Source organism: Aegilops tauschii, chromosome 3 (genome assembly GCF_002575655.3).
Source record: "Aegilops tauschii subsp. strangulata cultivar AL8/78 chromosome 3, Aet v6.0, whole genome shotgun sequence".
NCBI classification, from domain to species: domain Eukaryota; kingdom Viridiplantae; phylum Streptophyta; class Magnoliopsida; order Poales; family Poaceae; genus Aegilops; species Aegilops tauschii.
In genome coordinates, this window is record NC_053037.3 from 372307598 (window position 1) to 372332073 (window position 24476).

Consider the following 24476-nt stretch of genomic DNA (forward strand, 5'->3'; position numbering starts at 1 on the left):
CTTCACAATTTCATGCTTGGTGATCTCAGTGGCGCCAAGTGCGCGAAGCTCATTTGTGATATCAGTGAGGCGGTCAAACGTGAGCTGGACATTCTCATTGTCATTTCTCTTGAATCAATTGAAGAGATTTCGAAGAACATCAATCCTTGAGTCTCTCTGGGTTGAGACGCCTTCGTTGACCTTGGACTCACATGGCGGTTTCCAGAGCACTCACGGTCGAGCGTGAGCTGGACATTCTCATTGTCATTTCTCTTCAATCAATTGAAGAGATTTCGAAGAACATCAATCCCAGACTAGCTTCGCTGTTTCCAGAGCACTCACACGGCCATACTGTCCTTTGGTCAGATGACCATAGATGATGTTCTTGGCGGTTGAGTACAGTTGCGCGAATGTCTTGACATCAGCGGCAGTGACACCATCACCGACCTTGGGAATGTCTGTCTTGACGACATACCAGAGGTCAATGTCAATGGCTTCAAGATGCATGCGCATCTTATTCTTCCAGTAGGGGTAATCAGTGCCATCGAAGACGGGGCACGCAGCGGAGACCTTGATTATCCCTGCAGTCGACATAGCTAAAACTCCAGTTGGTTAAACCGAATCACATAGGACAAGGGAGCACCTTGCTCTGATACAAATTGAAAGTGCTAGTTATCGACTAGAGGGGGGTGAATAGGCGATTTTTTCGAAAGTCTTCAAAACACGAGGTCTTTGAAGACAAGCAATTAAATGGAACCTATATGATATGCAGCGGAAGAAGGACTACACTAGACAGGCCATAGTCAAGTAAGCAATATAATGAAAGCATGAAGACTAATAGCAGCTAGGTAGTACAGATCGGAATGGAAGACAGAATGAAGCCAAACAGGTAATAGTATTCGCATAGTGAAGTCAAACAGATCAGGCAAGCAAGCAATGACTTCACGAAGAAAAACTGAAATGCAAAGAAGGTGGGGGATAGAACCAGTAGCTTGGTGAAGACAAGGATTTGGTAGACCAGTTCCAGTTGCTGTGACAACTGTGCGTCTGGTTAGGGAGGCTGAGATTGAACTCAGAAGACCACGTCTTCACCTTATTCCCCTTGAGTTAAGGACACCCAGTCCTCGCCCAATCACTCTGATAAGTCTTCAAGGTAGACTCCCAAACCTTCACAGACTCCATTCACCGGCGATCCACAATGACTCTTGGATCCTCAGAACGTGACACCTAACCGGCTGGAGGATACACGATCCTCAATTGTAACAAGTCTTCAGGTCACGCAGACTGAAAGACTTCAATGATGCCTAACACTCTTTGGCTCTGGGCGTTTTGGGCTTTTTCCTTGCAAGGATCTCTCTCTCAAAGGCTTCGGAGGTGGGTTGCTCTCAAATGAGAAAATATATGAACTAACTCTGAGCATCCACCAATTTATGGTGTAGGGGGTGGGCTATTTATAGCCATGAGGCAACCCGAAATGACCCTGGGTCACTAAGGAACCGACACGTGTTCAACGGTCGGATTTCAAACACACGCGGCAGCTTGGCTTGGGCTACAAGCAAAGCTGAGTCATCCAACTCTGGATAAGATTTGCTCTCATTGTCTTCGCTCGAAGACATAGGATTTTGGTTGAGCATCACGTCAGTCTTCTGACTTTGTTCACTTGGATCCCACTTAATAGTATGGTGGTTCCTATGACTCAATAAAGAAGAAAATGAAACTACGAAAGAAACTATGTCTTTGCACTCCATAGTCTTCAAGTGAATGTCTTCACAGGTCATTATCTTCAACGTGAATGTCTTCACGAACCACCATTGTCTTCATACATTTTCAGGGGTCCTCTCTGGTAGGAAAATCGAATCAATGAGGGACTTCTACCTGTGTTATCCTGGAATTCTCACAAACACATTAGTCCCTCAACCACGTTTGCCGTCAATACTCCCAAACTAACTAGGGGTGGCACTAGATGCACTTACACATCTTGTCTGGCTTACGCAGGAAGCTTCGCCATCAACAGTCCATAGCCCGCGCTTGAACCACACTTGCGCGCCAGTTTCTCGCGGCACTGAGCGAAATATTTCTGCCACCGCGGAAATATCTATCTCCCCGCCCCCTCCCTCCCACCAAAAGCCACATTTCCACTGTTCCTCCTTGCTTTCCAAGTTCAAACCTTCACTGCTGCTTACTGGCAGCTTAGCCTCCTCGCCGGCGACCCTTCTTCTTGCAGCGCCGCGTCCTCGCGGCTACCCTTCTTCTTGCAGCGCCGCCGCTGTTGGAAATATGCCCTAGAGGCAATAATAAAATGGTTATTATTATATTTCCTTGTTCATGATAATTGTCTATTGTTCATGCTATAATTGTATTAACTGGAAACCGTAATACATGTGTGAATACATAGACCACAACATGTCCCTAGTGAGCCTCTAGTTGACTAGGTCGTTGATCAATAGATGGTTATGGTTTCCTGACCATGGACATTGGATGCCATTGATAACGGGATCACATCATTAGGAGAATGATGTAATGGACAAGACCCAATCCTAAGCATAGCACAAGATCGTGTAGTTCGTTTGCTAAGAGCTTTTCTAATGTCAAGTATCATTTCCTTAGACCATGAGATTGTGCAACTCCCAGATACCGTAGGAATGCTTTGGGTGTACCAAACGTCACAACGTAACTGGGTGGCTATAAAGTTACACTACAGGTATCTCCGAAAGTGTCTGTTGGGTTGGCACGAATCGAGACTGGGATTTGTCACTCCGTATGACGGAGAGGTATCTCTGGGCCCACTCGGTAATGCATCATCATAATGAGCTCAATGTGACTAAGTAGTTAGTCGTGGGATCATGCATTACGGAACGAGTAAAGTGACTTGCCGGTAACGAGATTGAACGAGGTATTGGGATACCGACGATCGAATCTCGGGCAAGTAACATACCGATTGACAAAGGGAATTGTATACGGGATTGATTGAATCCCCGACATCGTGGTTCATCCGATGAGATCATCGTGGAACATGTGGGAGCCAACATGGGTATCCAGATCCCGTTGTTGGTCATTGGCCGGAGAACGTCTCGGTCATGTCTGCATGGTTCCCGAACCCGTAGGGTCTACACACTTAAGGTTCGATGACGCTAGGGTTATTAGGAATAAATATACGTGGTTACCGAATGTTGTTCGGAGTCCCGGATGAGATCCCGGACGTCACGAGGAGTTCCAAAATGATCCAGAGGTAAAGAATAATATATAGGAAGTGAGGTTTTGGCCACCGGAAGAGTTTCGGGCGTCACGGTAATGTACCGGGACCACCGGAGGGTTCCGGGGGTCCACCGGGAGGGGCCACCAGCCCCGGAGGCTTGCATGGGCCAAGAGTGGGAAGGGACCAGCCCTTGAGTGGGCTGGTGCGCCTCCCACCAGGGCTCAAGGCGCAGCTTGGAGGGGAAAGGGGGAAACCCTAGGCGCAGATGGGCCTAAGGCCCACCCTAGGGCGCGCCCCCCTCTCTCCCCTTCTTGGCCGCCCCCCTCCATCCCATCTAGGGCTGCCGCCCCCCTAGGGGTGGGAACCCTAGAGGGGGCGCACCCTCCTCCCCTCCTCCTATAAATAGTGGGGGGTTTGACGCTGCAGAAGCGACGAGTCTCCCTCTCTCTTGGCGCAGCCCTACCCCTCTCCCTCCTAGTCTCTCGCAGTGCTTGGCGAAGCCCTGCTGGAGTGCCACGCTCCTCCACCACCACCACGCCGTCGTGCTACTGCTGGACGGAGTCTTCCCCAACCTCCCCCTATCCCTTGCTGGATCAAGGCGCAGGAGACGTCACCGGGCTGCACGTGTGTTGAACGCGAAGGCACCGTTGTTCGGTGCTTAGATCCGATTCGGCCGCAATCTGAATCGCTTCGTGTACGACTCCACCGACCGCGTTCTTGCAACGCTTCCGCTTCGCGATCTTCAAGGGTATGAAGATGCACTCCCCTCTCTCTCGTTGCTAGTTACTCCATAGATTGATCTTGGTGATGCGTAGAAAATTTTGAATTTCTGCTACGTTCTCCAACAGCCGCCTCCTCGGCGACCCTTCTTCTTGCAGAGCCGCCTCCTCGCCGGCGACCCTTCTTCTTGCTGCGCGGCCTCCTTGCTGCCGACCCTTCTTCTTGCTGCGCGGCCTTATCGGTATGGTCAGGTAATCCACACCCCACCCACACCATCCTCCTCCTTCCCCATCCCACATGCCCCGACCGACGGCGCGACACCTTCCGCCGAAACCACTGTCCCCGTCCTCCAATTAAGCACCGCCCACAGCCATTTTGCACGCAGTATAACGTGGAGCTCAATAGCATCTGGTAGCGGAGAAGCAAATCGTGGCCGCACGCGCGCACGAGGTCGCTATGGCTGCCATGCGTGCCGACCGCCAGATCTTGGAGGAGCACCTCGCCTTCGAGGCCATCGTCGACACTGCCACGCGCTTGTCTACTTTAAAATATAGTTCATGCTGTTTTCTCGAGGCCACCGCTAGTGCCTTCTAGTGATTTGTCCTCTGTAATGTTAATATGCAATCTGATGTTCAGTTAACAGCTTGGTCCTCTGAAATGTAATGTTCAGTTAACAGTTTGGTTCTCTGAAATGTAATGTCCAATTAACAGTTTGGTCCAACAATTGCAAAATTTTGTATTACTGTTCTCAAGCATTCTTTGTTTTGTTAACTATCTTATCTTCTAGTAAATGTTTCTGTTCTGCAATGTCGTGCTCAGTTAACTGTCGTTCATTTGGTTTGCTGTCCATTTAACTATTTGGTTCACTTCTGCAATTTGATTTTCATTTGTTGTGGGTACAATTTTGTATTGTTATGCATGTGAGAAATAAATCGAATTTGGCTGTACTCGATACATATTCTACTGATAGTATGGCAACTCTCAGTTAACCTGATCAAGATCTTCCTTATGTGTGTTGCAGGGAAACAATGGGAGACACTGCGGTTTACCATCGAGGTTTGCTCATGCATGGTCCTTTCGCTAATAGCACATTATTGTGCGGTTGCAGGAATCATGCTAATATTTAGGTTTACAATTTGGTCTTGCACATGTAGGTCCTGCTATCAGAGGCTTAGACTCACTGTTCGACCCATTTTGCATATGGGGAAATGAGATGTCCATGAATATCAGTCAAGTCAAGAAACTCAAAAAGATTGTTAGGATGAAGATATTTGCGACGAATAATAGCAAGATCCTTTTTTGCACAATGAAGAAGACATCAGTCAACTATAGGATGGTACTAACTCTTTTACCTTGTTTTTACCCCTTGCGCCATTTCAAAATTTATAACAGCGATTTATGCATATCTTTGTTTTAGTACTTTTCAAAGTAGTTCACCGATGATTACCTCTCAAACCATCTGCATGGTCAAGAGGCGAGGAAGGTATTCATTCAACACCCACGGTACAATATTGAAGTCTTCCTGAAGAGGACGAAGGTTGGGCGGGCAATTGTCCACAGCCAATGGCCTAAAGTTGCAAGGACATTCAACATCACTGAAGGCTCAATATTTGCCTTCCGCTTCTATAGTTTCCCAGATGAGATTCATCTGTCTATTTATCATGTATGATGCTACTTTCCAAAGGTTTTCGATGTTGCATGTGAAACGTGGTGCTGTTGTGTAATGGCGTAACTGAGTGCCGAAGCTATCTGATGTAATTCGATTATGAAATCCTGGTTGCCGTTATATGGATATGAAATATCTGTGTGTTTTATAAGAAATATCAATTTGATTACTACATGGATTATCAATAATAGGCCAATTACCCTGCTGATTGGGGTTTTCTATTGCAGACGGTTACTCAGAAAGCACCATGGGCGATGAACTCAAACAACCCACGCGGTTTCTAGAAAGTAGGCGTGTTCGATCAACTAACAATCACACACGGCTTCCGGCAGAGAACTATTTGCGTTAGGCCACCTTGCACAAACGTTTCCACACACAAAACTGTGTGTGATATACATACGAACGGAAATGTTTTTCTGGGACTCACCGTGTGGGATACATACGAACGGAAACGATTGGGTTTCAAGCCTCGCTAGATCGCACACGAGCTCATTTTGCCCCAGCCTATGTGCCAGGAGGGCCTATCCCCGATGGTTTCTGGGTCGTGTGGGAAGGACCCCCCCTATCGCCCACACTCACTTGGCGACGGTTCCAACCCCATCGCGGAAAGGGGTTAAAAACCGTTTGTATAGTAGGTCTCTGCACCAGTGATACTCAAAGCCCAAGAAAGTCAGTCTTGGATAGTTCTTGTTTAAATAAAACCATACTAATTCTAACTCAGAAGACTTAAGATAACCCTTTGTAGCCTATGGCCGGAAGGTTGGCGATGATTTTTATAGTACAGTTGAGTAGTTAAATTGTTCTAAAATCACTTGTAGTCAAGGGAATGTCCTTATTTGGCATTAAAGTGAAGAATGAAGCATTGCTACTCTCCAGGTTAACCTTGCCATGGTAAAAATATTCAATAAGCCTATAGAAATAATTGGAAATGATATCCCAACAGGATTTTATAAAAGCACCATTGAAGTCACTGGGTCTTCGTGCTTTATCAATGGGTAGGTCTCCGCCACAGCATCGATCTCTGTTTTGGAGGAAGGGATTTCAAGAAGATCAATATTATCTTGCCTTTGTCACATGAGAGAGCTCCAATAAATTGTTGGACTGCATGGACTCACGAAGTCTTGTCTTAACTCTTAAAAGCTCTCCAAAGTAGAGCAACTTTACTATTATGGTAACATGTTCATCACCATTTTTATCTTGTAGCATAGATATGTGATTATGTTTATATTTAATTGTGGCTTTTGCTTGGAAGAATTTAGAATTTCCATCTCGCAACTTCACCCACCCGACGGTTGCTCCCTGCTTAGAGTAAATCTTGCGATGATGAAGTAGCTTAAGCAAGTGTTCTTTGAGGATTACTCTGTTATTTATTCCAATTAGAGTGAGAGGCCTATATTCCTCAAAAACACACCACATGAAGATGACAACATTGATTGCCTTGATGGTAGCGCCCAGGTTGGAAATAGTTTTTGACCAATGATTTAAACCTTTTCTCGGCCTATCTTGTGATCCAAATTCATATATAAGTACAAAAGCTAACTTGTGACGAGCGGAGCGGAGGCCCGTCGCCGGGGAAAAAATAAGGCTTGGGAAGGAGCAGATCAGTATTGACCTAGGTCATCGCTGTTATATATACCCCTTGTAAGCCACCGCATTGATCAGTTGTAAATCCCTGGCGTTTCTAACCTCTCCCAACATAGTGAAGATTTGCTGCCTGGCCCCGTGTTTTTTTTCAATTTGTGTTGGACGATAAATGTGTATGTTGCACTTAATTATATTTTGGTGTGATGACAGTATGATTAGTGGAACTAATATCGATCGCTAAAGTTTATCTCGGGATATTGACCCCTCACCCCCGCCCCATTTGAAAAAGATAAAATGCGTGGTTTTCCCGGCGGCTCGATGGTTTTCGTTTTGGTTCGGTTTGAGTCGTAGGAAAAGCCGCACTATTAAGAGGGGTCATCATGGACGAATTTTATGTGGGAGCGCTTCAAAACTTATACACCAGCCCTCCTACACCAACCACCATATTTTCCATATTAGTGCTCCTGTAGAGGTATCCACCTTGTTACAATAGAAGGTTACTGGATACCCCTGTGGGCCTCCGCCTCCTTTGAAAGCTATTGCATTTGCTAAGTGGAAACTAGATATGGAGTCTCACATTCGTAGTGTGTCTACGCAACTATGGTGGATTGTGGTCAACAATTTCAACCCAAGGATCCCACAAATCTCACTTCTAGAGAAGCAGTTGATGATCAACTCAATGCTACCACCTACAACTAGAGGGGCTATAGTGACTCCATTGCTCTTCTCAAGACCGCCAAGGAAATTTGGGATTGTCTTGAGAAGGCCCTTGAAGGTGATGAAGCCACTCAAAGATCTCGGTTGGCTTTGCTCAAGCAAGAGGTCAATCTATTTGTGAGGAATGAGGGTGAGACCGCGGATGAGGTGTATCGTCGGTTGACGTCCCTTGTGCTCAAGTTGAGAACCTTTGGATGATCTTGGGCAAGTGATGATTTCATCAACGACAAGTTTATTGATGCCATGGTCCTCACGGAGCACACTATGGTGATGATGATACACCAACGCCCGGACTATCACAAGTTGACTGTGGCACAAGTTATATCAACCTTCTCAACTCATGTTCTTTTGGAGACCAAGTCCGAGAAGACCTTTGGCATTGCTCAAGCAACTTGGAACACAAACCTTGCATTGAAGGACAATAAAGTGGTTGTGCAACCATCAAGAGTGGAAGATGTTGTTGAAGAAAGTTGTGAGGAAAAAGATGACACCTTATGTGTGGCAAATGACTTTGCGAAAGACTTGGCTCTTCTGGTCAAGAAATATCCGGGCACCATGACAAACAAGGGGAAGAACCTCAATGGAAAATCCTTTGGAAGGAGAAAGTGTTACAATTGTGATAGGCCAAGACACTTTGTGCATGATTTCCCGTATGAGGGACGTGAAGACAAATCCGAGAAGCTTGTGCCCATGAAGAAGAAATTCTCCAAGTTCACCAAGAGGAATGAAGACAAGGCTCTTTTTCATGAGGAGTACATGTCGGGAGGTGAAGATGATGGTGATGATGCATGAACATGTGGGCACGGCCGCCATTCCCGTGCATGTGATTGCCTCCTCCTTAACCACCAGCCTCTTCGACTCCCACAACCAGGACAAGCCCTTCTCTCATCATCGCCTCATGGCTAAAGAGGTAAAAACAAAATGCAAATCTCCAAAACACACTTTGCACACTCCCAATGTCTGATGTGAGGTGTTGGAGGATGAGTGTGATGATAGTGTGGATAATGATAAGGAATCCTTAATGGCTTTCATGAAAACTCTTCATGGTGAGGCGTGTGCTCGTTTTGGCGATCTCCATAAGTCACTCGCCGGACGCGGTGACTTTCTTGAGAATGCTGAAAACCTCCTTATAGAGAAAAAAGAGAGACTCGAATTCCTCGAGCACGAACTACATGAAGAGAGTGCCTTGAGAGCACCACTTCAGGAAGCCATGTCTTCCAACCAAATTGATTTTGTTAAAACTAATGATGAATGGCAAATTGCATTTGAGAACAAAGATGCCCTTAAGGTTAAAAATGAAAAGCTTCTAGTTACTCACACGAGACTTGTTGAGGAATATGAGCTCCTTGTGAAAAGTTCCAAGGTTGTCAAAGGTGACCTCATTGCCCCCATCGAGTCTTATGTTTAACTTAAAGCTACTACCATTAAGGCTCTTAATTATTTCCCTCGTATTAAGTTGCATGATGATTCAGGTGTCGCTAAATCTGTCCTTGAGTGACCTCTATGCTAGAGGAAAATAGGCCGTTGAAAGCCCAATTTGAGAATGGTCTTGTATCTTGCATTCAAGGCTAAAAGGAGAATTGTGCTTGGCCCCTCTTCTTGGAAGAAAATGAACAGGAAGAGAACAAAAAGAATAAGATCGGTCCAAATCCTCCGCCCCAACAAAAGATAGTCTTTGTGCCGGTTATGATTCGCATTTGGTTCAATTCCATGTGATCGTCTTTAAGAGGAGCAATCTCAAATTTGTGTTTGCTTGGCATGTTGAAGACAACCTTTACATGGTTCATTTCTCAAAGGAGGAAACTCATCTTACAATATGTCTAATGGCCAAAGCCGATGTGGGGTGGCTATGACACCAACGGCGCCCCCATTGGCATGAGAAATTTACAAGCTCTTAAAGGGGAGCACATCCCGCGGCCGGTGCGACGCCCTCAAGCCGCTTTAATGTCGGATGCAGTACGAGAAAAAAATGTTCGGACCGGTGCGGGGACTAATGCGAGACTGCGTTGGATGATAAAACACGTCAAACCCGCACGGTCCGGATGGATGGGGCGGCTTGAGGGTCCGCGTTGAAGATGCCCTTAGAACCCAACGAAGCATTGTAGATTGGAGTTGATGCCATTATCTCTCTATACTGAACCAACAAAAACTATTTATAAACAGTGTCAATGATTTTTTTATTTCTTTTGCACAGTGTCAAGGATGGCGACCGCTGTTTGGGCCCTGAAGCCATTCCGTCTCTTCGATGGTTGGCGATTCCGGAGCCGGGCGTGGTGCCACCGTTCATGGAGCCGACGCTGCTGGAGTACAGGATTCTCATCCATTTGGAGTCGGTGACGGACTACTCTGCGGTGGTCGAGCCGGCATGGCGTTCTGGTGGGTCTTCGAGCAGCGGGCAGAGTGGCATGCCAGATTCCTCAGGCAGCGGCGGCGGAGGAGCAAGGCCGGTGACACGTCACCGGACATGGCAGTTTGGGACAAGGGACTTGAGAGGGGGCCAGCATTCAGGCCAATCTCACGGCGCTCGTCGGAGTTCCTTCGCCGGCGGCGATGGCGGACGCGCGGATCAAGCAATCCCGGAATGGAGGTTGTCGCCGATGGAGCGCGTGGCTAACATGGCGCATGAGGGCCCCGCGGTGACGGTATGGAACAGGATAGCGGTCAGGCCTTCGGCTTTTGACCGACTTTCGGGGCGGGCAGTTGGGATTTCAAATCAGGAGGAGAGCCCAGAGCAACGGGTGGAGGCTTCTGGAGCTGGAATCTCTGGGGGCCCGCAACCCCATGTCGACACCACTCCTCCCCGGCTTTCTGGACCACAGCTGGCAAATGCTAGTAGCCAATCAGGGGAGTGGCTGGCTCGCAGGAGTTTGGACATGGAGAGAGAAACAACACACTCTGGCAGGAACGAGGCGACCGATGCACAGGCAATAATTGAGGTGGAGGCTGCCGGAAAATCTGTGAAAGCAGGAGGGATGGGACCGCCGACTGACGCACAGGCAATTGCGGTGGTGGAGGCTTCCGAAAGGAATGTGGAATCTGGTGGGAGGGGATCGATGGCCAATGGGATCAGGCCCCCCGGGCACGCGCAGATCCCCACTGATCCGGTGGGCGCACCGGTAGACACAGAAGTTCAGGCCTCGAGGCCCGATACTGCGCAGGCCAACCAGGGCAGGCTGGTAGGGAAGCCGGGTGAGACCGAATCTGCCTCGGCCGGAGCGGACGGATAGGTGGCGAGCAAGGATGCAGGAGCTGCGGCTGGGACCCATCAACAGCTAGTGGACACGGCAGTTGTGACACAGACCCCACCTGATGGGAATCATGCTGAGGATCAGGACAGGGGATTGGAATTTTCTATTGCAGCACCACCAATGAGAGCTCAGGAAGAGGCCATGCAAGTGGGAACACATGCATGCAAAGACACCAGTCACGTAGATCAGACTATGGGGGAGACGCAGCAACAGGATGGCACACTGGTGGTGCATCAGCCCGATGAGGAGATGCTGGGCATGACCGTTCAGGAAGCTGCAGCTTACAACAAGCTGAAGGGCTTTTGTTCAAACATCATTAAGAAACTTGCTCCGCCACTGTTGAAGGAAGTTCAAGCCGCGAAGCTGAGGCCAGAGGCGACGCCGTACACACCAAAGCGCACTACCAGGGCGCCCAAGAAATCTGCTATTTCCAGCCGAAAGGAGAACCCAGCTGAGAACGTGCTCTTACACGCACTGGGTTTGGTGCCGGAGGACCTTGTGGTGGATGATGGGATGGTACACGAGCTGCAGGCTCTCTTTGACTCGCCTCTACGGGAGTAGCATGTCAGGATCATAGCGGGTCTGTTCGGCAAGACGGTGCCAACGGTTCAGGAGATGGAGGGCGGCACCACGGTCGTCGTTTGCTCGCACTAGGAGTGTGCTCGGGTGGTTGGTGTATCCCTATACCAATGGATATACACCCACAGGTGCTATGTTGGAATGTTAGGGGCCTAAATAGCCCGGCTAAAAGGAAGGTTGTTAGAGAGTTTGTTAGCTCGGTGCGGGTGAACTTAGCTTGCCTTCAAGAAACCAAAATGGATGTAATGGACTATTTCACCGTTATGCAATGTTTAGGGCCATCTTTTGATGGTTTTGCGTACTTGTCGGCGATGGAAACCCGGGGAGGCATCTTGTTGGCTTGGGATAGTACGGTGATCACGGTGGATAACATAACTCTTAATGCTAATTTCCTCACAGGGATGGTACGTACCAAAATGGGTGACCCATGGTGGATAACAGTGGTTTACGGACCGCAAGGGGATGAGCAGAAAACTGTTTTCCTCGATGACTTGCGTACCACGCGGCTGGGGCGCCCGGGGCCGTGGTTGCTGTTGGGTGATTTCAACATGATTTTGCGGGCATCGGACAAGAGCAATAATAACATCAATCGGAGGATGATGACGAGGTTTAGGGACTTCGTGGATGATCAGGAACTAAAGGAAATGTACATGCATGGCAGGAGGTATACGTGGTCTAATGAGAGGGACGCGCCTACGTTGACCAAAATCGACCGGATTCTTATCTCTGTGGACTGGGAGCTTGACAATACGGACTACCTCCTCCAGGCATTGTCAACAAGTGTGTCGGATCATGCGCCCCTTTTGCTAACCACTAGCGTTGGTTTCTACACTAAACGTCGATTCCGATTTGAAAAGTACTGGTTGAAGCTCGAGGGGTTTGAGGAGGCTGCAAGACGGCATGGGTATGTGAACCTACGATTGTGGATCCATACAAAAGGTTGGATGCTTTGCTCAGAAATACGGCCAAGTCCTTGCAAGCATGGGGCCAGCGCAAGATAGGCAATGTGAAGTTACTCATGAGGGTGGCAAACTGGGTGATACACCGTCTAGATATTGCACTAGAACAACGGGTTCTGGAGCAACCGGAATTGTGGCTACGCCGGACCCTGAAGCATGCACTTCTTGGCCTAGCGGCACTGGAACGTGCTATAGATCGCCAAAGGTCAAGAATGAGGTGGTTAAAGGAGGGGGACGCAAACATGAAATTGTTTCAAGCTGTTGCTAACGGTCGTAGGGCCAAGAACTTTATCACACACATCAAGCGTAATGGAGATATCATCACAGATCAGAAGCTTAAGGAAGAAGCTTTCTTTGAGGCCTATGAAAGCTTGCTGGGGAAAGATCAGGCGAGGGAACACTCCCTGGACTTGCAATATCTGGGTATACAGCAACATAATTTGAGTGAGCTTGAGGTGAGATAACTGAACAGGAAGTATGGGAGGTCATTAAGGAGCTTCCCTTGGATCGAGCACCAGGACCGGATGGATATATTGCAGAGTTCTATCAGAAGGCCTGGCATATTATAAAGCCGGATGTAATGGCTGCTATGATGAAATTCTATGTAGGCGATGGAAGGGGTATGACAAAACTAAACAAGGCGCACATCGTTCTCATCCCTAAAAAACCGGAGGCAGAGGAGATAGGCGATTACCGCCCCATAAGCTTAACGCATAGCATACCGAAGCTGTTCGCCAAGGTGCTCGCAAACAGGCTAAGGAGAGAAATGCATGAGATAGTCAGCCTAAACTAGTCAGCGTTTATCAAGGGGCGACACCTTCACGACAACTTCCTCCTCGTTCGGCAAGTGGCCAGGAGGATACATGCCCGCAAGGCACCTGGGGTCTTCCTCAAGCTGGATATTTCGCGAGCGTTTAACTCTCTCTCATGGCCTTTCTTGTTTGAGGTCATGAGAGCTAAAGGTTTCGGAGAAAGATGGAGGAAATGGGTGGCGAATCTGCTACAAACTGCTTCCACAAAAGTGATCGTCAATGGAGTGCCAACAAAAAGCTTCGGGCATGCATGCGGCTTGCGCGAAGGGGACCCTGTCTCTCCCTTGTTGTTCATAATTGCAATGGACGTGCTGACAAAGCTGGTTCAGAAAGCTTTGGACAACGGAGTCCTAAGTGCATTACCGGGAGTCTCGGCCATGCAAAGGGTCTCAGTGTACGCGGATGACGTGGCTTTGTTCATCAAGCCATCAATTCAGGATCTGTGGTGTGTCAAAACCATGCTCGACGCTTTTGGGGAGGCTTCGGGGCTAAGGGTAAATTATCAGAAGTCTGCTGCAGTGGTGATCAGAGGCGATATGAAAGACAAGCAAAGGGTAGCGACGTGGCTGCAGTGTAATCTTACGGAGTTTCCCTGTAAGTATCTGGGTCTCCAGCTTGCAATTAGGCAACTAACTAGGGTAGAGTGGCAGCCAATGCTCGACCAGGTGAGACAAGTTGTCCCGGCATGGCAAAGAGGTCTGATACAGCGGCCTGGACGGCTCATACTAGTACAGTCTGTCATCTCTGCTAGACCAGTGCATCATCTTATGATCGCAGAGGCCTCTGCATGGGTTCTTGAGGAGATCAACAAGTGGATGAGGTCTTTTTTCTGGGCAGGGAAAGACAAGGTAAATGGTGGACAATGCCTAGTCGCATGGGACACAATCTGCCGACCCAAATGCCATGGTGGGCTCGGTATAAAAAATATGAAACTCCAATCACTTGCTCTCAGAGTTCGCTGGGAATGGCTCAAGAGGACAGAGCCAAACAGACCTTGGCAAGGTCTGCCTATGGTAGAAGATCAAGGAGCCCGGGCAGTGTTTGATAGTCTCGTGCATATTGTGGTTGACAAAGGAGATAGGATACTGTTCTGGAGAGACCGGTGGATTCACGGTTTTGCGGTTGCTGATATCGCGCCCTTGCTGCTTGCTACGGTGCATACAAGAGTGTTAAACACCAAAACGGTGCAGCAGGCCCTAGTGGACAACAACTGGTTGGGTGACTACCAGCCGGAGTCTTCCTTCACAGCACTACTACAGTGCATGCACCTGTGCCATGCCATTGCTACGGTTCGCCGAAATCCGGAGGTGCTGGATGCTTTTTCCTGGACATGCTCGGCATCGGGAGACTACTCTACTCATTCGGTGTACAACAGCCTTTGCTCCAATTGGCCAAGATCCCCCATGGCAGCTTGCATTTGGAGGAGTTAGGCACCCCTCAAATGTAAGCTGTTCGTGTGGCTCGCGATGCAGTACAGGATATGCACGTCGGATAGGAGAGCACGACATGGCTTACAGGAAGAACCCTCACCCTGCTACACGTGCCTTCAAGATGAGGACAACGCAGACCACATTCTCATCCGATGTACATACGCCCGCGAGGTCTGGTACACGATATGGGACACAATTCATGTCAATGCAAATGACCCGTTGCCCACGGATACCACCCCCGGTTGGTGGCTGAGAGAAAGAGGCAAGTTCTACAGGGCGGAAAAGCGAGGGTTTGACACTTTGATCATTACGGTCACTTGGTCGTTATGGAAGCAAAGGAATGCGAGGGTTTTCAACCGGTTTGAGCAACAAATGAGGCCACGGGATTTAGCTCACGCCATCCTAAGGGAACTGGAAGAATGGAGGCAGTCGGCCGGTGGTGTAGGAGGTTTACAACGATTTGTGAGAGGATAGCCCTAATGTAATCATAGGTGTTGGTGTGGGGTGTCGTGCTCGCACAAATGTACGCATTTGAGCAGCATATCTTATAAATACTATTTCTATGTTCTATAAAAATATGGTACGCTATTGGCGTACTTTCGGAAAAAAAAAACTTGCATGTAGACTGGGGACGGAGGGACCGGGCCAGCCTCCAGTATGGGGCTCCAAAGAAGGCAGGTGGGCAGGTGGATGAGGGAGGGGCGTGGCCTTCACATGAAGTGTGGACCAGGCCAGACCAGTGGCGCCAGCCAAGTGCATTCCCCCCTGAAACAATTTGCAGCTGTTGGCCGGTCTCGTGCTCACCGCTGACATTGCCCGCTGCCTTCGTTCCAATTCATTTCCGTCTCCATCTCCTGCTGTTGTTTCTTTCTCTCTCTGTGTGTCTCTAGGGCTTATCTCTCTATATATCTTGGAGTATATTTTTCTATGCAGTGCTCGAATAATGCAGAGACGCTCGCATGGGCCTCTTGTCTTTTAGGATGGGGGGCAAGATTCTATCTGCGATTTGGCTGTTGGTTTTTTGCCAATTGTGTTGTGTTCCAGATAAGGGCCAGGCCGATGAGAAAACAAGATAACTTAGCTGTCCCCTCCAAAGCCACTTGTTTGTCTTAGCTTGTCTATATCTATCTATCTATCTATCTGGCCTATGTGCTAAACTACTTGTGCAGGTGGCTAGTGGTCTCATTAACTTCTACGTCGCTCCATCTCCCCCTCGTTAAAATTTACCCGAGTATACACACTGGCATTTTTTTCTCGTAATAAGAAAGAAGTAATCGGTGCGTTCTCTGCTGAATTCATCATCTCAGGTAGTAGCTCGCATGATAAACATTCGCTGTTAGCACCTATGCACTAGTAGCTCGCATGATAAACATTCGCAGTTAGCACCTATGCACTTGTTTACATGTCATTATGCGTCTGTACGAGAGAGAGAGAGAGAGAGAGAGAGGGGCGAGGAAACGGAAACTGCTGGGAGTGCTGAGGTGTAGAGCAGCTGCATGATTTGGACGGAAGTGAAAGGGATAATTAGGCGCCGCTGATGGAGCACCTCGATTTTCTTGTGCGCTGACGGATTCTTTCTCTTTCTGTTGGCGGGAGCGCCGACGGGCAGTGAAGCAACCGACAACATCATCAGGTGATAAGCTGCCTTCTGTTGGCCTTTCTATATATATCCATCCACGGAAGCGCGAGTTTTTCTTCAAAAATAAATAACAGTAGGAGTAATATCATTCTACAGTTTAGAAGCCAGAAAATTGTCCGATGGCATTAGTTCGAGGGTATAGCGTGATTTGGTGCGTGCTCCTATCCATTCAACGTTATTACTGTATTATATAGTACTACCGTACCATGCGAAAAAAAAGTTACTCTACTCCTATTGTACAGTACTACTACTAGTGCAGAGTATACGTAAACAAAAAGTACTCCATAATAAAAATCTGGCACCACGTACCCGTCCTTATCTCACAGTGCCCATGGCCATGGCGCCATGCGTATGCCGTGTCTTTCCGTAACTCCCGTTGTACCACTGCCGCTTAATTAAGCACGACGAGACGATCCGGCTGAGTCTCTCTTCTTCTTCTTTTGTCATGGCGCGTCGACAAGGGCTTCCTCCAGCTCAACAGCAGATGGAGCCAACGTACGTTGCAAATGGTGAATATAGTAGTATTGCTGCAATATCCTGCTATGATCACGCCGCCGTGGACGGGTGGAGGGTAGATCGGGCGGGAAAAGGCGTGTGTACTCCTCGTCTGCACTGCACGCCCGCCCTCACCAGAAAACAAAAGGCACGCGATATTTCCTAACACATATTCAGTTAATTAATCTAGCTATGTGTGCATGGCTAGCTTTCACTCGGCCCGGTGCTCGCATCGCATCGCATGCTCGATAAACACATGCGGCAGGATGTCGCTCATACTCCCTCTGTCCCAAAATAAATGTCTCAACTTTGTACTAGCTCTATTATAAATTTATACTAAGCTGAAGACATTTATTTTGGGACGGACGGAGTACTTCTAAGCTTCCGTTTCACACCACATTCACATCCACGCGATCCACCAGCTAACCTGAGCGTTTTGCTTGGTAACAAATCGATCAAGCTGCAGGCAGGGGCGAACCAATGAGGCTGACCTGGCGGTGGTTAGCGTGCAGTACAAATGCAATATGTAAGCTAAAGTGTTTGGGCGATCAAGGCATGTGAAGGCTGGCCGGCCGGAGAAAGGATATAGAAAACGTGGGCTCTTTCCGTCATCGTCGGTAGACGGTATCATTAGGCGCATATTTAGCCTGCCCGCGATTCAAATGGTTTGTTTGTTTAGGACAGCAAGGCCTTTTGACCAGGCGGGGGGTGGTTGGTGTTGGAGGAGCCCCCCTGCTCTGCTGTGCCATTTGTTTTTGTTGTACATCATCTCCATCTTCACCTCCACGCATGTGAAGATTGTTTTCCACATGTGTGAACACTGATCACGGACGAGCTGATGGAGTCTTATAAATCTGCCCCCGCTGGCCACTAGGGCCTAGTTAACGGGAAGCCAGGCGCCTTTTCTGCTCTGCTTTGTGCGTGGATCGGTTCGCGAATCACTTGTGTCATAGAACTTCCTAAACAATGCGTCGTAGTCTCCCCTGTATTCTGACCAGAGCTGGGCTGGTTTCCCGGCCGTTCTGTCAAAGTCGTCTTGCTGGCTGAAGCACGCATGTTCTGACTTGACTTCCAACCATCGTCATAAGCTCAATTTCGGGACGACGAGATTCAACATTCAAGCACTGGACAGCTACACATACATACAGTATTAAGCGTAGACTTTGGGGTGGAGCCTATACTCTCTCTGCCTGCCAGATGCAGCTCACCGAAAGCACCATGGACAGATGTACCATCGCTCACCTATTACGTTGCAGTGTGCGTACTGCACTGCTAGTACTATGCATTCAGTGATCTCCAACAGTGTATCGGCGACCGATCATGGCAAGAGGGGGCGAGCAACAGCGTAAAGTACGTACGTGACAACCTTAATAATCTGAGCTGAGGTACGGCCCACACTCCACAGTGGAATGACTGGAACCCGTCACAGGCACAGCGCAGGGTTAGGGTCTCTCTTCTCCTGGCTAGGCGTCATATTTTCCTCGTGACGGGAGTAAAGTCCGACCAGTGAGCCAGCCAGCCAGCCATATAGGGCCTACGTGTACGTTGTCGCACCGCACCGTCGCAGTTTGTGCTGCGTCTCTTGTCTAGTTGTGTAAGTGTTCCTGCTGCCTATTAGTGCCCGTGCTTTTGATCACAGTGCAGTGCAAGCAATGTAGGCTCGTCATGTCTGGGTAAGTTGGCACTCATGTGCAGTAGTCTCTTATAAAGCTAAGCTTGCTATCTCTGCCGCATTCGTTCTTGTCAGCGCTAACTTTGTTTTGCAAGCCACGCTTTGTTTAGCTAACACAATACAAGTGGTACTCCAAAGCCTAACATCCAAAGGCCCTTGTGAACTCGACGAGCATACGGCTACAAAGCCTACAATGCACATCAACCAATTTGGCACTTACAAACTATCAAGATAGAATAACCCCTTGGTGTGTCTCATTCCCAGCCCGCGTGGAAAGAAACTGATGCTGATGCAGAGCAAGCTCACAGAAGAAATGGAAACAAGACGACAACCCGTGCAAGCAATGTAGTACTACAAGTTGGGAACATAGCAATGTCAACGATGTAATAATAGGGACATAGGCTAGCTTTCACCTTGCCATTTGCTTGCTTCGTAATTCTTTCCAACTAATCTGTGCTCTTAGCTGAAATACAAGCATACCAGTCTGTCGGTTCACAGGGAGTTTGTTAGTCAAAAACAATGCGCCACGAGGATCGCACCAAGAGACAACCTCGATCGCCTATGTATGTGGGCACTCGGCGGCCAGGGTTGGCTATCATACGCATCAGAGCACCTGGGACACCAGTGGCATTGGCGCACAGCATGGATCGCCTATGTATGTGGGCACTCGGCGGCCAGGGTTGGCTATCATACCCATCAGAGCACCTGGGACACCAGTGGCATTGGCGCACAGCATGGCGACGCGCTCGAGATCGGTCACCGGCGTCCACGACAACCACCTGGGGTTGAAAAACACAATGTGGCTATGCCAGCCGTGCTTATTACAAACATAGAGTTACGGAAAAACATAATGTGACAACATAACACATTACCACAAAGTGCATGTCTCCTCTGAATTCAAGTTACCACAAACTGCAGATCAATCTCCAAGTCATTCAAGAAAAGGTACAGGTCTCCTCTGAATATACAACTCTAAATCTGAGAGCAGACACATAACAAGTAGACAGACAGGCATCATGATAAGCACAATGCTCCAGTCTCGCAAACATAGCGTTGTGCAGAATATGATAAAGCATATGCGACCACCTACGACGAATACTGCGATCCTGAAGTAGTCAACTTGCTGCTTCCAGGTGTGCCCAAGATCAATCCGACCTCGCCTGCCAGAATAGACACCATATTAGCACAAGTTAACCATAAGCAATTTCTACGAAAGAGGCGAGCGAGTGCTATTGTATTACAGGAGATGCAGAGCGGGATAAGCTCCTGCTCCGAGGGCTTCTGCTCACGGATTTTCCAGAAACCTGCAAAACAGTTCATTAGCTGCTTCGAACAAGTGGCTCGAGTAAAGATTCTGCCAACTGATTGTCGAGACTTACCGAAGAAACAGGAGACCGAGATCTTGACGGTGACCTGCAAAATGTTTCAGAAACCAAGTTCATTACTCAGAAGTGTTGCGTAATCCAAAATTAACACCAAAAACAACCTGACAACCTTACCCATCCTCTACGGAATATAACAGCCTAAGTAGATTATACGAGAGCGATATCACAGTGCATATTTATGCATTTGGCTCTTTATACCTACCACCAGATGTGACTACTGAATATGAAACTGAACATAGAAAGTAACCAAGACATACATCCGCATTTGTCATGCCAACCTCTTTGCATGTACACTTGCCCCATAAAACCATTTGCCCTTCATCCTTCTCTATCCAGTTGTTAATGCCAACCTCTTAGCTCCCGCAAAAAAAAAAAAATTGCCAACCTCTTAGCAAACTTGCCCCAGAAAATGATTAACAAACAACATTTCTCATTCATCTTCTCTACAGTAGAATGCAAGATTAACTAACTCAAAACTTAAAAGTTTAATGAAAGCAAGGGCCTTTTAGTGATTATATGAAATTTAAGCCAAGAATTAATATCATTTAAAGAATACCACAAGACCCACTCCACATATCCTTACTATCAGGACCATCTTGCTGCTAGGACTTGTTGCTCACTGGCCATACATGCTGATAATCCAGCTCTACTATCCATAGTTCCAAACCATCATGTTGAACTCAACGCATCCAATTTTCTATGGAAGCAGTCCCCAGATTGCCGCATGGCCAGATCTAGGAAAAACAAAAGAAAACCTTAAATGCCGCAAGGTTAACTAGCCAGCTCTGCATGTTTCATCATTCATTGGAACATAGAAAAACGATGGAGTCCGAGCTAACAGTGAAAAGAGATAGATTCTCTACAAGATTTAAACAAACTAGCTATATAATCTTGAGGAGAATCAGAGATACCCTCTCTGTTCCTAAATATATGCCGTTTTGGCATTTCAATTTAAACTGCCAAAACATCTTATATTTAGAAACAGAGGTTGTACATCAAAACAACCATTCGAAGACCTATTTCTGTTTTTGTAACCAAAGAAATGACATGCATGCAAAAACGGAGTTCAAGTAATTCGATCCTTTCAGGTGTATCACGTTGTATATCAAGATCAATTTGTTCCTATTTCTTCCAAAAGCGAAATCACTGGTACTACTAACAGAAAAACTTGCAGCTATTTATATATACAGAATGACAAACCTTTCATCCACAGGTAAGGGTGATCGAGAGACAGATCTAAGGAACAATGCACTCAAATATCAGTACTTGTCATGAAACTTGGTGTAAATACGAAAGAAAGAAATTTAAGATACCTGCTATAGCTGCGACTTCTTGAGTAAGAGAGGCTACGGCTCCTGCTTCTTGATCTAGCATCATACTGCCTCACCTATAATAAAATAACAACAACAGATTCATGCTAGTGTAAAATCAAATGGACATGCAGATGCCATCTTAACTACTGTTGAACTATCAGTGAAAAAGAAGTAAACCCATACCCTGATATATGCCCTTGAAAATGCATTTCTGAACTCTGTATCATCGAGCTTCCTAATCTGCAAAATTGCAGTGATAAGAGAGGTATATACCAACTAAAACAAGAACAAACCACACATCGCCAAGGTGCCCTCTTAGCAGATCCTCTCCAACAGCAATCGATGATAGAGAATAGTTTCACAAGAACTTTATCACTAAAAAAAAGCGGAGTGTAGAGATGATATGACAACCTACCGCATATTTCATGTCATCGTAGTTTGTATAATCTACAACTCCAACGGTTGCTGCAACACAAACAAAATACGATTGTCATCAATAGGGAGTGCATCATGCTAAACCGTGATTCTGATTTCCAAAGGACAGTGCAGTTACAATTCAGGCAGCTGAGCCGGGCAATTAGCTCCTCAAATTTCTAGTGCGCACACTGCTATAATGTCGATATAATTGGAAGCATTGTCACTAACCTCCGCCCTCGCGGTATACATCAGAAAAACAGACATCGCCAGCCCGTCGCATATGGTCCTGAATAAGTAAACTTAAGCAATGTAAGTAAATAAAGAAGAACAGACATCGCCAACCAAACTCAATGGACATCAAACTCAAAATGTATAAACAGAAGTCGTGCACAATTCTTGTACCTTGAGATCTTGCCATGACGCTGACGAAGGTAAACCATCAACCATAACTGTGTGGCTCACAACAAGAAAAGAAAAATGAGAATTCCCATCCGGACATATCAATCAACTCATTAACAAGACAGAAGTACAAACCTCGGAACTCAGAGCGCCTAGAAACACCTCCACGGCGTCCATTGCTAAAGCTGCTTGGGCGATCATACGAGTAAGATTGAGCTCTTCCACCATGAGCTAATTCCACCTGAGAGATGAACTTTTCAAACAACAGGCACAAGAAAGCAGTCTTTGCTTTGAACCAAAAAAGGCAACACGCAGTACATGCATACCCGCAGCCTGTAGCCGTCAAAGTCATACCCATCACGGCCATAAATTGCATCATCAGCATCACGGGGATCCTCAAACTAAAGAAGATCATTCTTTGTTAGCATCCAATAATTAGTTATATAAAAAATGAAAACTTAGTTAAGAGACTAAGTTTAATGCCAAAATAAGAACAATAAGGCTTCTATCATGAAATTGTGAGTATAAGCCTCATAGGACAGCGAAATATTCTACATGACCATGAAAGAATACTGACCTCAACAAAAGCGTAACCAGGAGGCCTTGGAGGAATCTTCAAGTCAATATCGACAATACGGCCATACTGCATAATGATACATAAAATTAAGGCATGAATAAATCTGTTTTAATTCCTTACAATGCGATGTACATGAGCTGCAACCTATATCATACTAGTTTCCTTACTATGTACAAGTTAAACTGAAAAATGGTCAAGAACTTCATCAGTTTGTGCTATAGCCAATTATCTTTACATAATTGCCAAAGCCACAAGAAAAGCTAGTGCAAGAATCATTACACAAAATTGAATATTTACCTTGTAAAAGAGATCCTCAACCTCCCTCTCACGAATGTCCCCAGGGAGATTGCCTACATAAATGGTGCAGCTGTTGCGCCTGCCCATTGTGTCTGCGGTTAAAGAAAATAAAGGTCATACAGCCTATATATGAATATGTAGATGTTCTTTTATGCAAAAGATACTACTAGCTAGAATGGCGCAGATAAACATAGAAGCACAAACTGGTATAGCAATAGAAGAAAATAAAATTGTTAGAAATAGAATAAAATTCTGACAGTTGCCTAAGTAATTGACAGGAAAGAAAGCAGGAAGACAAATTTCATACTCATGTATTTCCAGAATATTATATGTCTACCAGATTTTTCCGATTTAACTACAGAATAGCTAATACAACTGTCAGAATCAGAGTGCGACCTCAGCTTCCGTCGTCTATCTTCTCACTACAGGAATTAGTGCTAGTAAAAACTTCAGAATTGTTCAGCAGACTCTGGACAGTTGCACAGAACACCTTATATACGATATAAACAAAATCTTACATGAGCATGATACCCAAAAGGCCAAAACCGATCTCAATGGTCACCAGTAGGAGGAAAATTTGCCCAATCTTGGTACGCAACTACGCACTACCAAGGTTTTCTCTGCTCGAGAATAAGATTTCACGGTATCTGTAACGTTCTATGGCGTAGATGAGACAAACTGGATACAATCAGCCCCGCATCGCGATTCACGAAAGGGGTAGATTTATCCCGTGCTTGCGGCACAAATCAGAGGTGGAAGGGGGACGAACCGCGAATTTCTAGTCGCGAGAAACCTTGCCACCACCTGTAGAACGACGGGAAAAGTTGCCGACAGATTCGGGCGGGGGCAAGCGCGGCGGAGACGGGAGAAACTGACGGAGAATTCAACTGGGCGGTGGCGATCGAAGAAATCAATCAAGATGGATAAATGTTCCGAGGTTTTCGGCTGAAGTACCTGCGAGGCAGAGAGGTAGGGCCGGCGGGTCGAGAAGCTTCAGGACTCCGCAGGCGACGCCGCGTGGAAATGTCACTACGCCAAAGGTACGTATTGGTTTTCTCAACAGCAAAAAAAGAGTAAAATTCGTTCACGGTAACTTTGTCCCGTGCGCGCAATTTAGTCGGTGATTCACAAAGTGATAAGCACGGCTAGATACCCGTCAGAAAAAAAAAACACGGCCAGATTAGATGTCTATTTTTCCCACGTGGCACAATCTGACTCGAGGTACACTACCACCTCAGTGATTAGGGGCCATCAGTGATGCTTCGTGTTTGGTAGCGTGTCATCCACTCCTTTCGTTCGGAATTACTTGCGAGCTCGTTTTCTTTCTTCCTGAGAAAAAAGGCGATCTTGCGAGGAGTGGTTAGACTTGTGGTGCCGTCCTTTCGCGGTTTC

General features: G+C 47.0%; 1 protein-coding gene across 12 annotated transcripts; it reads right to left on the reverse strand.

Moving 5' to 3' along the window:
* Positions 1 to 19564: 19564 nt before the first annotated feature.
* LOC109738290 (serine/arginine-rich splicing factor SR30) lies at positions 19565 to 24149 on the reverse strand. 12 transcript variants are annotated; one of them, XR_012205108.1, is made up of 15 exons: positions 24039 to 24149; positions 23085 to 23176; positions 22788 to 22853; positions 22537 to 22611; positions 22346 to 22451; positions 22214 to 22260; positions 22040 to 22097; positions 21810 to 21859; positions 21578 to 21634; positions 21395 to 21468; positions 21282 to 21317; positions 20339 to 20433; positions 20076 to 20109; positions 19938 to 20000; positions 19565 to 19856 (listed from the first exon to the last, which is right to left on the reverse strand). XR_012205108.1 is itself a non-coding variant. In XM_020297388.4 (14 exons), exons 2-14 carry the CDS (start codon positions 23169 to 23171, stop codon positions 19842 to 19844), a joined length of 768 nt encoding a protein of 255 aa, XP_020152977.1. In that variant the 5' UTR covers positions 23172 to 23176; positions 24039 to 24148; the 3' UTR covers positions 19565 to 19841. The 12 variants fall into 12 exon arrangements, 7 of the variants coding, with proteins under 7 accessions (XP_020152977.1, XP_020152976.1, XP_073366723.1 ...); XR_005773102.3 differs by having other exon boundaries at positions 23854 to 24099; XM_020297388.4 differs by lacking the exon at positions 20339 to 20433 and having other exon boundaries at positions 24039 to 24148.
* Between the last annotated feature and the right edge of the window lie 327 nt (positions 24150 to 24476).

Coding starts and splice junctions, on each gene's coding strand:
- LOC109738290 (XM_020297388.4), bottom strand. CDS start 23,171: ATGGGCAGGCGCAACAGCTGCACCATTTATGTAGGCAATCTCCCTGGG. Junction 22,612..22,787: donor CTGGTTACGCTTTTGTTGAG/GTCAGTATTCTT, acceptor GATCTTCTTTAG/TTTGAGGATCCCCGTGATGC. Junction 21,469..21,577: donor TTTCAAGGGCATATATCAGG/GTATGGGTTTAC, acceptor ATTTTATTATAG/GTGAGGCAGTATGATGCTAG.